This window comes from Pan troglodytes, chromosome 12 (assembly GCF_028858775.2).
Source record: "Pan troglodytes isolate AG18354 chromosome 12, NHGRI_mPanTro3-v2.0_pri, whole genome shotgun sequence".
NCBI lineage: Eukaryota > Metazoa > Chordata > Mammalia > Primates > Hominidae > Pan > Pan troglodytes.
In genome coordinates, this window is record NC_072410.2 from 121,649,902 (window position 1) to 121,667,293 (window position 17,392).

Genomic DNA, 17,392 nt, shown 5'->3' on the forward strand with positions numbered 1-17,392 from the left:
CTTTTCACCTCATCAGTCAAGATAATTAGTTAAGTGTCCACCAGATGATAACATGCAGCTGGTCTTTTCCTTCAGATAGAAAAAGCCAGAATTACCTGTGTTATTTAGGGTTTTCTGCAGGGGGTCAGGGAGATTTGGCAATTAAGGCATCATCAATAACTACCTAAATTAAAATTCAGGTTATTAAAAAATAAGTTTAATTTGGAAAGAAATAGGGCTGCTTGCTATTTGGTGGGGTGAGCATATGTTTGTTTGCAGTTATCTTGGTAATTTTTCAGGTTAGTCTTTGTCCCAGACAAAAGTGCTCTAGTTTGTATGATAAATTATTTGGTTATTTTATATACCAGATATGAGAGTCTAAAAATGCATGCATTATGCTTTTTGTAGTATTCTCCTAATTCTGTTTTTCGTGTGTTTTTGTTTGCCAATTTCACTGGTTGTTAAACACCTTTATTCATCCTTTCACATAAAATTTTTTCACATAAAATTCGCATTTTTCACATTAACAATTATCTCACAATTATTTATTAAATACCAAAATCAAGAATGAATTGTTCAGAGTGAGAAAAATTTTTCTTTCTGTTTTAAAGGGCCTAATGTCTTAAATTTAAACTCCTAACATTTGTACAAAGCACACCACTTTTGGAGAAAACGTGAAACCATCCTCCACCAAAAACGCATCCGGATATAGCAGGGCTAGTTCTTCATCATCCTACATAATGAAGCTCAGCTCTAAGATCAATTTCCAAATAAACTACTACAAGCTGCTAAGTAAATTCAAAGTTGTATAGGACTTTTAAGGTTGTAAAAAGGACCTTAAATTACCCAGTACAACTTTCTTATATTACAGATAAAGAAATTAAGCCTCAGGAGTGAATTTGTTAAACTTACAACACCAGAGAAGGGTTTGGTCAGGGTTATCAGGTCCAGGGTTTGCCTTTGGCTTTTTGCTTTGTCAAACAAGGCCACCAAGATCGATGTGAAATACACAAGGCTTAACATGTGGGAGAATTTCACTGAGATGAAGCAAAAACAAGGCCGCCCACTGCCTCTGAGGTCTCTGGAAGATGCTCCTTCAACGTGCTCCATAGCGGGAACTGTGCTCCCTACAGGTTTTTACATTTCTCTGAACCATTATTTCATCATTCTCTCTTGTCAGTTGATGATAAGGAGGATTAAGGGGTGGGGAGAGGGGGGAAGGATAGCATTTGGAGATATACTTAATGTTAAATGATGAGTTACTGGGTGCAGCGCACCAACATGGCACATGTATACATATGTAACTAACCTGCACGTTGTGCACATGTACCCTGAAACTTAAAGTATAATAATAATAATAAAAAAAAAAGAAAATGCTTTCCTCTCCGGAGCAGTGCTCTTTCCAACACGAGGAGTAATTCCAGTATAGCTACAAAAGTCAGCATTTCTCTGAAACACGTAAAGGCCAAGTCCATAAATGCTGCCCATTCCCACGTATGCTCTCCACTTGCGGACATCACTGTTTAGCATCAAGGATCTGTCTGCAAGGTGACAACCCCTCTGAAGGTCGGGAGAGGACGGCTGTCCTCATGATGAACAAACTGAGAAACAGGGAAGAAGCAGCCAACACTGAGAAATACCAGAAGCTACGGCTCCTCCTAAGATCTCAGGAGAGTCTCAGCTTTGCCATAAAGAGGATCTCAGGAAACATTTTGCTAATTTTGAGTGTGTGAATAAGATGCAATTTCAAAATGGTAAATTATTCATAGAGATCATGTCAAAACTTTGGCCCACTGTCCCACCAGCCTTGATAAAGGCTGTTTCCTGTGTGAACCATAGAGAGATATGTACTTTGTGGAAAAGTTTCAGAACTTCTGTTTCAAAAACACATAGTAGGGAAATGATATTTTATGTATAAGAATATGAAATGAATCCTATATTAATTTGAAGAATTTATAGAAATATTAATCATAAAATATCTATGTAAACAAAAATAGTTGATGGTAATTTTAGAATAATATTAAAAGAGATAAAAGTTAGAAGAACCATTTATTCTTAGTGTTTCTTTTCTAATGTAGAAATGTTGACTAGAGAGGTTTAATTTAAAACACAGCCCTATTTTCCCATTGTTTTAGTAAATGTTTCATAGGCAGGGGACCTGCTCTTCCAAACTCCTCCATCATGAATTCAAATATTCTTGCTAAGCACTATTTAGAGTCTTTTGTGCGCTATTTAAAGCAAAGCGAACATGTTTTTCTCAGTTTTCTTAACTTGAGGCTATGATGCATGCTTCCTTACGCCCCTAAGAGATATAACCAGAAAATGAATGAACTATAAATAACATACTCCCTTACAAGTTAAATCATAAGTTTATTATAAAGGAAACAGAAGAATAACACAGTGGCTTAAAAACTGATTTGGCTGATATTGAAACAGCTTGATTACCATAGAGTTTTCCTAAGTACTCATAGACCTGGGAAGTGAGCAGAAAATCAGCCCTGAGGGTGGCTACAAAGGTAGCTATCCTGAATCCAGGACAACATTAAGGGCTCTGGGCTCCAGGTGAACAAACTGCCTGGATTTGGGGATGACAGGATCCTACCCACTGGCAATAACACCCACTGGGCCAAAGCCCTCCTGAGAATGAAGCTTTCCTAGTAAGGATTTTATTTAAGAAAATAATATAATGCTTAAAATTTCAAATTACACAGGTGTGTCATCTCAAAGCCCTTCTCAGTTTAAACAATATCTAAATCATCATTTAAATCATGATTCTTTACAAAACATAACTGCCAATAGAGAAATAATCTATACACAGGAGATCAGAATGACCTATGCTATTCCCACAGAAAGAGCAGTTTTATAGAATTAACAGGCAGGGCAGAGACCACCAAATGCAGTCTGAAATGTGCTAATGTTTTCCTATCAACATTTTCAAATCAAATTTCAAAAAACCAGAGACTGCTTTTCGAGATGTGTTACATCATGAAGCAGAAAATACAAACCCTACCTGATGTGTTACATCATGAAGCAGAAAATACAAACCCTACCTGGTCGGAAGGAGAGCAGCATTTGTTCGCCATCTTCATCTGTGGAGAGAAGGCAGAAGAGTCAGGGCCACAGCCACCAACACCAGGATGGCTCACCTGAGTGACAGCTGGAAGTCATCAGCCACGCTCTGTCCTGGGAAACAGGCCTCTTTAATGACATATTTCCTATCTGAAGACCTAGCCAGAGTCAATACAAACATGGCAGCAGTAGAAAACAACTTTACTAGCAGACTTCAATTCCTCTTTTTCAAATATCAGCATTTATGTAAGTGAAGTTACACTTCAAGAGCAGGTGCTTAAATTCCAATATCTGAGAAAAGTGAGGAAATGATTTCTGCTCTACATAACCTTGTGAGAGTCAGTATTACTGTGATGGTAATTACGGTGATCACAGTTGATATTCTTTCTTTTATTTAGTTCTCCCAATGACCTATGGAGGTAGATGTTGTTTTCCAAAATTTCACCAAGGAAGTGGAGGTGCAGAATCATAATGTTCCCACAGCCCACAGCCACACAGCCGGGAGGCGGCTCAGAGTCCACATTTCTCTTCTGAAATATTGGGGTGTCTGACTTCTCTGCCCTGCCTATGAGGGCTGATTTGTGAAATGACAGAACTGAAGGGCGCTCCTCGTCACAAACATTTCTGCAAATATAAGTCAAGCACCATCCTTTCTTCCCTATTTATTGAGATAACTTTGGAATTTAAAGTGTTGCGTTTGAAAACTACAATGTTAGGAAGGTCCTGGTACTTCCTTCTCTGCTTGCAGAAAGGAAGCCCCTGAGGTCTTCACAGGAGAAATGTCACACATTGCTGCTTCCCCCAGTGTTAGGTTAACTTCTGTTTTGCAGCCACAGGAAGAAGGGAGGTTGCAAGGGAGACGTGAGGTGGTGGGCAGGGCAGGGGCAGGGTGGGTGCATCTGCAGGGCCGCAGGGTGGGCCACGCCTGGCCAGTCTGCAAGCTGGACCCAGCCTCTGCAGCCTCAGGCTGCGAAGGAACAGAGCAGGGATCGAAGTGCAATTACAGGGCAACTCAGCTTAGAGGGAGCAAGGGCAGCAAGGCTGGTCCAGGGCCGCCTCCAGGCAGGGTCAGTCCTGCCACAGTTGCCAGGGCTGCGGCCACGGCTCCATGTCCGAGTCCAGGCACCCATCACTCCAGGCAACGCCCGTGTCATAGAGTCTTCGTTCCCACCCCATCTCTTTTCATTTCTTTAATTTTTAAAATCCTGTTGACTTTTAATATCAAACATCACTTAAGGGGACAGAATACTTTTTCGTTTCTGGGGGACTGCAGTACAAATTTGAGAAGTAATGTTTTTGCTCAATTATGCCTTTTTCTAAATCTTCATAATGTTTGGGAGAATTATGCTTTTAACCCAATTAGGTTTCCCCAACTCAAAATGTTACACTGTATCAATGCATTTGGGTAAAATATAAAATTATGACATATAACTATTTCTGTATATGTGTGTGGAGAGAAAGAGAGAGGAAGGGAGGGAGAGAGACAGGCAGACAGAGGGGAGGAGGAAGACAAAACCAGATGGGAAATTCTCAGCTGTCAGACATTGCCTTACTCCTTGATTTGGAAACATTCTGATGGCTTAATTTTTAATATTTTTAGACATAGATTTGACACATTGAAACAAGTACATGATTTTCTGTTTCGGGTTAATCATAAATCATCAGAAACATGATGTCTCCATTATTTTTCATGCACGAATGAGCATCAGCAGAGACTCAGAAACACCGTGCGCTCACGTTCTGAAGTGTCAGCTCCCTGATGTTGGCTGAGACCGCCCGCAGCCAGTCGGTGCCATCCTGGGCTGTGTAAAACTGGAGGATCCCAGAGCTGACTCCGTCCAGGGCGAGCACCTCGAACGCGTTCCACCTGGGGAGGGAGAGAGCTGTCCAGGAGGCCCTGCAGCGAGGGGAGCGGGCCTGCCTCCGTGAGTTTCAAGGCTGATGCTCAGCAGGGCTCTACCCTGGACCCAGGACACGGGGCAACTGCACCACTTCCTCAGGCGCCTCAGTACAGTCAGCAGGCTCGCTGAGACCAAGACCAAACCCCGAATTCCCTTGGTAACAGGAGCTACTTCTAATTCGATGAAACATGAAAAGCACTTTGTCAAGGAAAGAACAGTGCTCCTGAAATTCTGGAGTTATTGTCTGCAGGATTCTTACTGGTTATTCTTTCGAAGACCCTTTGGATGGAGCACTTAAAGCTCCTGATGGGGTGAGGCTGGAGCAGCCCAGGCACCCTCTGCACTCAGCATCCACCCTTCTCTAGGACCACCTGTGTGCTTCTGATTGACAGGGGAGCTTCGGGAGAACATAGTCCCCTTCCATTGCTCCATGACACTCCACTTGCTGAGAACTCAATCATGGCAAAGTATTAACAACCAACCGTCTCAAATTCAGTAGTTCTTCCCTGTCATGCAACATTTTTTAAAAACATACTTTACATATGCCTATTTGCAAAAGAGAAATGTCATGTACACTTTTATAGACTTTTTCTTAAGAAAATAGTGCATATTGGCCGGGCGCAGTGGCTCACGCCTATAATCACAGGACTTTGGAAGACTGAGGTAGGTGGATCACTTGAGGTCAGGAGTTTGAAATCAGCCTGGCCAACATGGTGAAGTCCCGTCTCTACGAAAAATACAAAAATTAGCCGGGCATGGTGGCACACACCTGTAGCTCCAGCTACTCGGGAGGCTACGGCAGGAGAATCTCCTGAACCCAGGAGGCAGAGGTTGCAGTGAGCCGAGATCACACCACTGCACTCCAGCCTGGGCAACAGAGTGAGACCCTATCTGAAAAAAAAAAGAAAAAAAGAAAACAATGCATATTAATGTGTATGACTCATAATACCTCCATGGTCTCAAGCAGCTAACTGAAGATAAAATACAGAACAAAGCAAACATTTTTTTTAGAAAAATAAGTCATCACTAAGCTATGTTCTAATAATCTTTCAAATGTGAGTGTCATCGCTGCTTTCTTAGGCAAGGTGGGGTGTGTAGGAGAAGGGGTAGGAAACAGAGATGGTATAACACAGTTCTGCATATTTTTGAGCCAAATCTATCAGACCAGAGTTTGCTATTTTAAAAGTCATTCTTTTAAAAAGCAGACATCCCTGTCTAGGGGTCATTCTCATCCTAATTAGTGTTTCTTGAATCAGAATGTGAGGTTTATCTACTTGTGGCTGATATTCTGCCTGATGGCGATGAACAAGATACTCTTGACTTGGCAGGAGGACAGAGGTGAAGGTGGAGGTGACTGTGTGGAGCCGGAGAGGGGAAGAAGCCAGAGGAAGCAGGTCCCCCGCATGGGGAGGGCAGGCAGCTCCGCCTCCACCTTCGCACAGCCCTTTCTGATCACCTTTCCTGGTCCTCCTGGGGAGCACCTGTCCCTCAGGATCCATCGCTTCCTGTGGGGCCTTTGGTCCTGGATGTCTGCTATAATAAATTAATCTTTACACTTCAAAATGCTGGGAGACTATTTTAGGCAGATTGTGTAATATTCCACATGAATTAGGTGCTTATTAAATATTGACAGACTTATATCTACACTTTTGTCCAAGTATCCATTAATTCTTATTAAAGTAAGTGCTAACTAAAAATGGGTTCATTGCCATCATTTCTCATTTGTTCATGTTAACTGGTGCGACATATACAAAGCAAGGCTGACCTTAATCTAGTGGTCAACAAACAGCTGGGTCAAGTAGATTATTGCGGATGACAGCCAAGTTCCCTGGCTCCCCACATGAAGAGGTCAGAGACTATTATTTTTAGGCATATTTTACGTTGAGCTACAGGACACACACACACGCACACAACTCACCAGTGAACACCTCGATAAAGAGTCATGTATTCCATACTCTTGGCCAACCAACTCTCAGACCAAAAACAGACTTTAGAAGAATCCTCAAAAGTTCCCTGTGTCCCATCCTCCAATTTTCCCCATCTCAGAGCTCTACGCTTTTATTCTTTCAGAAGAGCCTGTTCTTCTCCAAAGGCCTGGGGAGGAACAGGAGGTGGTGCCAGTGTGGGCCAGGGGCAGCTTTGCCTGGATCCAGCTAGACTAGGGGGCCTGCAGGGATCCTGGGGCAGCGTGGGGGTAAGGGTGCCTCCTCTCATGAATCGGGGGTGCCTGGTGGGGCCTGCAGGGACCTCAGGGCAGCGTGGGGCAGAGGTCCCCCCTCTCATGAATCGGGGGTGCCTGGTGGGGCCTGCAGGGACCTCAGGGCAGCGTGGGGCAGGGGTCCCCCCCTCATGAATCGGGGGTGCCTGGTGGGGCCTGCAGGGACCTCAGGGCAGCATGGGGGCAGGGGTCTCCCCTCTCATGAATTGGGGGTGCCTGGTTGCGCGTGAGGGCATGTGAAGGACACGCGTGGTCACCGCTTGGCTCCAGCTCACATGTACTAATGACAGTGTCTTCTCAGGGAGTTGGCATTTCCTGATTCTCAGGGTTGGTGACGTATGCACCAAATGCATGGATGACTGAACACTGGGTGCTCTCAGCAGGGTGAGTACTGTGGTCATCCTCATAAAGTCAGTGGTGAGAAGGAATCTGAGTCCAGAGTCCTAACTTTGCCTTTGGAGGTTTACACCATCATTGATGTAGCAGGAATAAGATGTGAGGTAGAGACAGTGGACCCAGGCTCCATGAAGGACCCTTTATCGATGCTGTGGTCTTGAGAAAGATCATCAGCTTTGCCCCCTGAGGCAGTGAATGCACGTGGAGCCCCAGAGGCTCACGGACTCGCACGAGGGGCAGACGGCTGTGTCCTGCAATGAAAAGGAAGGTGTCTGCAGTCCAGGCACGTTTATGCCATAGCTTCATGAGGCAGGCTGGACATCTCACCTCTGAGCTGGGCTTTCCTTGTCCGTACGATGGGCTTCAAATGCCAACCGTACCACAAAATAGGAATACTGAGAGTAACAAATGGGATAACTGAAACAAAGTTATTTGTAAGACCGTAAGTACCATATAAACATTATTAGTCTGTAATTTATCAAAGAAAGCAATACAAATTAAGTATCAAATGAACAGAAACTGTGAAAGTTGTTGACATGAATGCTGATGGCAGATACTAACATGTTAATGAAACAGGGAAAGAAAGTTCACAGCGTGGCTCACTGTTGGTTCACTGTTTGGTTTATTGTTATAGAAGCCGGGTAACTAGTGTAAGTCACGCAATCTGCTTTCGGGCACTTCTGGATGCAAGATCAGGAGCCGCTTCTTCCAGGGCATTTCTGGGCCTTTGTTTCCTCCGAGTTTCACGGTTTCCTCCGAGTTTCCTCCGCGGCTCACAGTTGGAACCCGGCCTCTCTACCTGCCTCATGGTGGCCGCTCAGGCCTTTTAGGATGGTGTTCACGTGGCCAAGGTCATTATCGGAGCTAAAATTCACAGAGCATCTGCTGCTCAGGAGCTAACATGCTCTTTGATGGACACACATGAGATTGTAGGAAGCTGCTGTAAGCAAAGCCACACCAAGTGAAGGCAGAGCGCTTGGCACCCCGGGGTCCCCCAAGAAGAAACCAAACCAGCTCCCAGACACTCGCCATCCATGGGGAAGTCAAGCACTGACTGTGTCGGCACTTTTGAAAAGTCTACCCTCCTCCCAGGGTTTCCTCGTGCCCTTAGAGAATTTTTCAATTCCAAAGAGAAAACTGAAAATAAACTTATACTCTAGAAAGTGAATCAATTCAGTTTTTGGCTAAGAGAAATAAATTTATTCCAATAACGTTCAAAGCACACGTCTTAACGTATTAGGATATTAAGGAATTGAAGTTACGTGCTCAGGTCTCCACCTCCTGTGGAGGACAGCCAGTCTGTTTAAGCCGTTCTTCCTGCGCTCTTGACTGTGGGCTCAGTGCCAGCCTCAACCCTGCACCCTGCGGCTCCTGCCCGGAAAAGCCCCACAGCCCAGCACGGTCACACTGCCTGCCTTCGCTGCGGTCTTCCTGTCCACATGCAGAAAGGCCTCCGAATCCCGCCCACACCGCTGGGAATCTTCCTGTCACAAAACACACCTCAACAGATTTGACCCTTTTTCAAATCATCTGTTTCAGCGGAAACCAATCACAGAGCATTAGCAGTTGTTATTAAAGCCCCAAACCGAGACCCCTGCTACATCCGCTACCAATGACCACTCTTCCAACCTTCTGCTTCCCTTGTGCTGTGGGATTCCAGTAACTATAAAATTTGACCCTAAAAACTGAGAATTCTTAATTGCTCGTCAAAGCTTCAATGCCGGAGAAAGTCAAAATGTGTAAATCGCCTTTTTAATAAGCTGTCCAGTTTTTAAAGAATAAATACATTGGAACGTACAAAATTTAACCAAGGAAGCTTTCATCCATAAATGATGGCTGGTGGCCCTCATTACAACCACAGCCTGTCACTCCCTGTTGGCTCTGGCCACCACCTCCCTCTGTGCCTGTGGTAACAGGGAGGAAAGGTGTGCATTGCACACATGCCTGTTTACTTAACTTTAAGCCTTCATGCTTTGGAAAATAAGGAGAGTGTGCGTGTGTGTGTGTGTGCATGTGTGTGTATTTTAGCTCATGACTGAAAATTATGAGTACTCATGAGACAAAAACAGAACGTGTATGTTTCAGAATTTAAAAAATCTTGAAATTTCGTTCATATTTTATTTTAAAACTGTCTCTGTAGTATATTATTTTTTAGTACAATTTAGAAAAATATATTTTTTCTACTTCCCTGTCATGCAGTGACATTTCTAAATAGTCCATATTAAATATTAATAAAGAGGGCTAATTTAAGTTCAGGAACTATGTAGTAACTTGTTCATTAAAAAGTCATGGTGGGCTGGGCATGGTGGCTCATGCCTGTAATCCCAGCACTTTGAGAGGCTGAGGCCAGCAGATCACCTGAGGTCAGGAGTTCAAGACCAGCCTGACCAACATGGTGAAACCCTGTCTCTACTAAAAATACAAAACTTAGCCAGGCATGGTGGCGGGCACCTGTAGTCCCAGCTGCTTGGGAGGCTGAGGCAGGAGAATCCCTTGAACCTGGGAGGCGGAGGTTGCAGTGAGCCGAGATCATATCACTGCACTCCGGCCTGGGCGACTAAGTCTCCGTCTCAGGGGGAAAAAAAACGTCATTTTTACCAGAAATTCAGGCCACAAATAAAGTGTTCACTCGAGACAAAGAAAAGTTCAATAGGTCCAAGAAAGAGAATTTCTCCCCTGTGGTGTCTCACAGGGCACCTCCTCACCCTTCTCTGTCACTTCCCATTGGTTCATGAGAACAGGGTTTGGGTCTTCTGAGCCCCTCACTTCCCCGGGCAGTGCTGCAGAAGCAGGAGAGGCAGGAGGCCCCATCCGTGCAGGCCATGCTGAAGCCAGTGAGTGGGGCACTGGAGCGCGATGTCCAGGGACTCCCTGAAGGCCTCCCTATGGATGGGAAGAACAAGAAGCAGCCTGCAGGAATGCTGTGCACGTCCATGCATCTTGCCGTGGAGCCATCACGAGCCTGTGTGTTTGCTGAGCGCCTCAGCACAGAGGGCGCCCTGCACTTTGTTCATTCCACCACAGCCAGCACTAACAGCCCTGGCACTCAGTAGGCACACGTGAGTGTTTGCTTTGTGAGTAAATGTTTGAGAAGACCCAGCAGGATTCCAGCACCTGGGTTTGTCATGGGAAGGTGGTGTCTACACTCCCCTCTGCCTGCTGCCTGCTGGTAGGACTGACTCCACCCGATCTCAGCCACGCTGTGGGGTTCCCTCATCTGACAATGGGCTCACACCACTGGGCTGTAAGAAGGAAACAGAGGAGGGAGGTGAAGGGAGGAGCTCATGGCTGCCATATGCACATTTAGCGCATCCTCATGATCATTTTCCTCTCCACCGGGGACCATCTGGAGCGAGGGCACAGTGCTGCATTGAATGGCTTTTGCTTCCTTTCACACCCACACTGCGGGGCATGTCACCTGATTATAAGAACTGGTCATATATGATAGTGGCAGCAGTAGCTGTAACAACAACAGAGAACTAAATAAAGGCCATCACTCATTACGAGCTGGCTTTGTGCCAGGCTCTATCCTAAGTAATTCACGTTTCGGATCTATTTCACCTCCGCAGTGACCCTATGGAAGAGGCATTGTCATTATCCTAAGTAATTCACCTTTTGGATCTATTTCACCCCCACAGTGACCCTATGGAAGAGGCACTGTCATTATCCTAAGTAGGTCACCTTTCGGATCTATTTCACCCTCGCAGTGACGCTATGGAAGAGGCACTGTCATTATCCTAAGTAATTCACCTTTCAGATCTATTTCACCCTCGCAGTGACGCTATGGAAGAGGCACTGTCATTATCCTAAGTAATTCACCTTTCGGATCTATTTCACCCTCGCAGTGATCCTATGGAAGAGGCACTGTCATTATCCTAAGTAACTTATGTTTCGGATCTATTTCACCCTCGCAGTGACCCTACGGAAGAGGCACTGTCATTATCCTAAGTAACTTATGTTTCAGATCTATTTCACCCCCACAGTGACCCTATGGAAGAGGCACTGTCATTTCAACTGCACAGGGTACAGGACAGTAGGTAGGTGGGGCTTGTGCCACTGGCCAGGCTGAAGAGCTGCTGAGTGTGGGGCCCGGGCCTAAGCTTGGGAATGTCTGGCGCCCCACGCTGTCGACCAGGGCACTGTGCTATCCGTAAGGTGGGACCCATGGATCTGGGCACTGCGCTGCCCACAAGGTGGAATGGTTATCTGCGTTTACTCCAGGGATGCACAACCAGCATCCAGGGTCTCAGTGCTTCTTCTTGGTTATCTGAGATCAAACGAGACCAACCAATTGGCCTCGACCACCCAGGTGGGCACCCCCAGCAGCAGGCAGGACAGAGGGTGATCTGTGATCACAATGGGACTTCGCTTTTCATCCAGGTGAAGGCATCACTCACAGAACGGTCCCGAAATCTTCTTGGCTTCAGCGTCGGCCTTTTCTTCTCTGTAAACTGCTCCTGAGTCCCGGCCCCCAGACATCCAAGTTTCCAGTGCCCGTCCCTCTGATCCTGGCTGCCCGCACCATCTGTTTATAAAATTGTGTCTGATATACCAGGCAGGTCATCATAACACAACAGCATGCCTAAGTTTGCTCACTGATCTTTGTTTCCTTTTTCCATTTCAAAGAATAAAACATCATCATTAAAACAATGCTGTATCCTGGTAGTGAGAGGTGACAGCGTGCTGGCAGTACTCACAGCCCTCGCTCGCTCTCGGCGCCTCCTCTGCCTGGGCTCCCACTTTGGCGGCACTTGAGGAGCCCTTCAGCCCACCGCTGCACTGTGGGAGCCCCTCTCTGGGCTGGCCAAGGCTGGAGCCCACTCCCTCAGCTTGCAGGGAGGTGTGGAGGGAGAGGCACGAGCGGGAACGGGGGCTGCGTGCGGCGCTTGCGGGCCAGCTGGAGTTCCGGGTGGGCGTGGGCTTGGCGGGCTCCGCACTCAGAGCAGCCGGCCCTGCCGGCCCCGGGCAATGAGGGACTTAGCACCCGGGCCAGCAGCTGCGGAGGGTGTACTGGGTCCCCCAGCAGTGCCAGCCCACCAGCGCTGCGCTCGATTTCTCACTGGGCCTTGGCTGCCTTCCAGCGGGGCAGGACTTAGGACCTGCAGCCCGCCACGCCTGAGCCTCCCACCCCCTCCATGGGCTCCTGTGCAGCCCAAGCCTCCCCAATGAACACCGCCCCCTGCTCCACAGCGCCCAGTTCCATCGACCACCCAAGGGCTGAGGAGTGCGGGGGCACGGCGCGGGACTGGCAGGCAGCTCCACCTGCAGCCCCAGTGGGGGATCCACTGGGTGAAGCCAGCTGGGCTCCTGAGTCTGGTGGGGCCTTGGAGAACCTTTATGTCTAGCTCAGGGATTGTAAATACACCAATCGGCACTCTGTATCTAGCTCAAGGTTTGTAAACATGCCAATCAGCACCCTGTATCTAGCTCAGGGTTTGTGAATGCACCAATGGACACTCCGTATCTAGCTACTCTAGTGGGGCCTTGGAGAACTTTTGTGTCAATACTCTGTATCTAATCTGATGGGGACGTGGAGAACCTTTGTATCTAGCTCAGGGATTGTAAACGCACCAATCAGCACCCTGTCAAAACAGACCACTAGGCTCTACCAGTCAGCAGGATGTGGGTGGGACCAGATAAGAGAATAAAAGCAGGCTGCCCGAGCCAGCAGTGGCAACCCGCTCTGGTCCCCTTCCACACTGTGGAAGCTTTGTTCTTTTGCTCTTTGCAATAAATCCTGCTACTGCTCACTCTTTGGGTCCACGCTGCTTTTATGAGCTGTAGCACTCACCGCGAAGGTCTGCAGCTTCACTCCTGAGCCCAGCGAGACCACGAGCCCACCGGGAAGAACAACTCCAGACGCGCTGCCTTAAGAGCTGTAACACTCACCGCAAAGGTCTGCAGCTTCACTCCTGAAGCCAGAGAGACCACAAACCCACCAGAAGGAAGAAACTCTGAACACATCCAAACATCAGAAGGAACAAACTCCAGACGCGCTGCCCTAAGAGCTGTAACACTCACCGCGAAGGTCTGCAGCATCACTCCTGAAGCCAGAGAGACCACGAGCCCACCGGGAGGAACGAACAACTCCAGACGCACCGCCTTAAGAGCTGTAACCCTCACCGCGAAGGTCTGCAGCTTCACTCCTGAGCCAGCGAGACCACGAACCCACCAGAAGGAAGAAACTCTGAACACATCCAAACATCAGAAGGAACAAACTCCAGACGCGCTGCCCTAAGAGCTGTAACACTCACCGCGAGGGTCCGCGGCTTCATTCTTGAAGTCAGTGAGACCAAGAACCCACCAATTCTGGACACAGTAGCCTGGATGAATCCAGAGTGAAAATTATCTGGACTATCAAATGGAACATGGGTGGAGGCTGCACACCTGACAATGAACGGAGCAACAGAAGCCGTGGCCGCGCTTTTACCCAACACCAAAGTCGGCTCCTGTCCCTTTAGTCCACAGCTTCCTAAAACCAAGTGGCTCAGGGCCCGGGACACAGCATAATTTCTAAGTAACGTGAGAAAATGTTGAGATCTGTTGATAAAAGGAAGCCCAGAGCAGGCCCCCCAAGGTGGGCAAGAGCCTGGGTGTGCAGGCATGGACCATGGCAGTGGAAGTTGAGGGTCTCCCAGGGGCTGGACAGCTGTGCTGAACAGGGCCTGGGTGAGAGAGAAGCGCTCCTCCCCCCAGCAGGGACCCACAGCCAGAAACCAGATGGATCAGGGCCAGAGCCGGCCTTGCAGTCCATGTTCTCTGATCCTAAGAGAACCATATTTTGTAAATGTCAAAGCCACATTTTAAACACACATGTGAACATGGGTAATTCACACTCCATGACCACGAGGGCCCCCCGCCAGCTCGAAAGTGCAGACGTGAGTGGAGCTTCATCCCACGCTGGGAGGTCACAGGGCTGAGTGTGCACGGGAATGACAGAAGCACTAGCTGAGATCTGAGACACGGTACAGCACTCAGCCCACACAGTGCAGCACTCAGACACTCAGACCCCAGCCCTGAGTCGCAGAAAGGCCTGGACACTGCAGGTGCTGTCTCATCCCCAGCACGAGGCGGGAGGCTTCATCCCCTGCACGAGGCGGGAGGCTGCCAGCCTCTCAGGCTCTCTTCCTCATTTTTAGAATGGAGTCCGACCTGCCCAGCAGAGTGGTGTTTGGAGCCACAGAACGCAGCAAAGTACCCTCGCTTACACCCTGCAGAACTTTAATAGCAGCACCAGTATGAGCAGAAGAATCACCAGAGAACTTGTTTATATTTTACACAAGTTGACTGTAAAACATAATCATGTCTCAGAGGAAATGATTAATTCCACCAGAGGACAGACACCAAGGCTGACTGCAACAGGCCAGTGCTACCTTCACGCCCTAACTTTGGTGAAGACCCAAGCTCAGCTTCCCCAGCTGCGGCTGCACAGGCCCACACTCCAACAGGCCTGAGGAGCTTGTGTGGAAGCTGCAGGACTCCAGGGTGGATACCGTGGGGAAACGGATTCGCGCCTGAGCGGACGAGCTCAAAGGCTGTCTGCCGTGACTCTCCCTCCCACACCAACAATGCTGTTGATTAGAGTCATATGGGCGGCTCCTCCGCTTCCGGAGCGAACACCCACCTGCAGCAGCAGATGCTGGACACCAGCGAGGGGCTGACTGTCCTCCACCCATCCGTGGTCTCCGCATAGCAGCCATCAGCTGGACACGCTGTTAGTCCTATAGGAATCCTTCCTACCCTGGAAAGTGCACACAGTAGGTGCTCAATTCCTGCTTGGAAATAAATGCATGTTTTGTTTGCTTCTGTTCAAGAGCTATTTCATCATCACTGGAAGAGATTTTGTATGTTTGGTTTGGTTTTGTTGTTAAGGGCAAATGCAGAATTAACTTAGGAGAAAACACCGCAGAACCTCTTTCAGTGATGATAAAATAACTCTATAAAAATGTAAACACTGATTTAAAATACACAGTTGGGGTGGTGCTGAATGTACAAGGACACTTATACATCGCGCCTCTCCCTTCGGGCAGACAGCACGCAGGACACCTGCTTTCTGTCCAGGGAAGCAAGGCAGCTGCCTGTTACAGGTGCTGTAAAGTGTGTCTAATGGGCTTGATTATGGGCTCAAATTCCTCATGTTTGAGAAAACACATTTTAAGAGTTCACTTTACATAATGAGTGAAGTTACTGTTAAAAATTCAAAATACAATCAATTTGAAACAGAGATAGATTGTCTATAAAAATAAAACAGTCTAAAAGATTCTTACAGGCTAAATTTACTGGGACTAAGTCCTAACCTCTCAAAATTTAGTTTTCTATAACTATTCTGCATAAGACACTTGCGGTTTTACCTATAGCTGAAGAAAATGAAGATAAGAAGCCTGGCTCGGTCTCCACCTTTTCTCTCAGTTCATTCGAAGAGCGTCCTTCACACGTTGGGTCCCACGTTTCTCTGGGTGTGAGCCTTGGTGTATCACCAGACTGACCACCTGACCCTGGACTTGCAGCCTTCAGAGCTCGAGGGACGCATGCCTGCTGCATAAGGCCACCCATCTGTGGAACTAAGGCCACCCATCTGTGGAACTGGGCTACGGCCTCCAGAGCTCGAGGGACGCATGTCTGCTGCATAAGGCCACCCATCTGTGTGCTGCATAAGGCCACCCATCTGTGGAACTGGGCCACCCATCTGTGGAACTAAGGTCACCCATCTGTGGAACTGGGCTATGGCAGCCCACACTGACTAAAACGAGGTCTTCAGAGCCAGGTTAGTGTGCTGAGGTCATGTACACCCTGAAGGTCTCGTGCCTTTAAAACCTTCTCCATCCACTCTTTCCACCAGACATGCCTGGCTCCTCCCTCTTTGGGGATTAATTTGGCCCAATACGAATGATGTCACTGATAGTTCTCCCCTTTCAGCATCAGGAAAACTCAGTGACTTTGGTTCATGTTTAGTTGTAATGGGGAGGGTGCCAGGAAATTGAGGTGAGGGTTTCATGGTAAAATGACTCTGGCCACAGCTGTGGTTGTGGGGCTAGGAGCACAGGGATCCCAGGATGCACTGAGGAATCCGACGCAGTTGGCAGAGACACAAGATCAGTGCCCGGGCTGCAGGCAGGACAGGGAGACGCCCTCCATCACTGCGCTGCTTTCCTCTACAGCGATCCAGCACCTCCAGCAGCAGGCAGGACAGGGAGACGCCCTCCATCACTGCACCACTTTCCTCTACAGCGATTCAGCACCTCCACGGCAGGACAGGGAGACGCCCTCCATCCTGCACCGCCTTCCTCTACAGCGATCCAGCACCTCCAGCAGCAGGCAGGACAGGGAGACGCCCTCCATCCTGCACCGCTTTCCTCTACAGCGATCCAGCACCACCAGCAGCAGGTAGGACAGGGAGATGCACTCCATCACTGCACCACTTTCCTCTACAGCGATTCAGCACCTCCATGGCAGGACAGGGAGATGCTCTCTATCACTGAACTGCTTTCCTCTACAGCGATCCAGCACCTCCAGCACCAGGCAGGACAAGGAGACGCCCTCCATCACTGTACCGCCTTCCTCTACAGCGATTCAGCACCTCCACGGCAGGACAGGGAGACGCCCTCCATCACTGCACTGCCTTCCTCTACAGCGATTCAGCACCTCCAGCAGCAGGCAGGACAGGGAGACGCCCTCCATCACTGCGCCGCTTTCCTCTACAGCGGTCCAGCACCGCCAGCTTAAGAAGCCCCTCCTGTTCATTTTCATCACAAACTCTGATAGCCTATGAAATCTCCACACACAAAGGAAAGAAAAATCAAATTAATGTTTAAAGCAGACAACTTGTTAC

At 48.0% G+C, this 17,392-nt stretch overlaps 1 protein-coding gene across 5 annotated transcripts in view; it reads right to left on the reverse strand.

The window, feature by feature from the left end:
* The window catches only part of SNTG2 (syntrophin gamma 2), a 407,561-nt gene that overhangs the window by 125,262 nt on the left and 264,907 nt on the right, over positions 1-17,392 (reverse strand). For all 5 annotated transcript variants that reach the window (XM_054677651.1, XM_054677652.2, XM_016946061.4 and 2 more), the window contains exons 10-11: positions 4,786-4,915; positions 3,030-3,068 (exon numbers count right to left, since the gene is read on the reverse strand). In XM_054677651.1, coding sequence (XP_054533626.1) covers positions 3,030-3,068; positions 4,786-4,915 — 169 coding nt within the window. The remainder of the gene's footprint in view (positions 1-3,029; positions 3,069-4,785; positions 4,916-17,392) is intronic.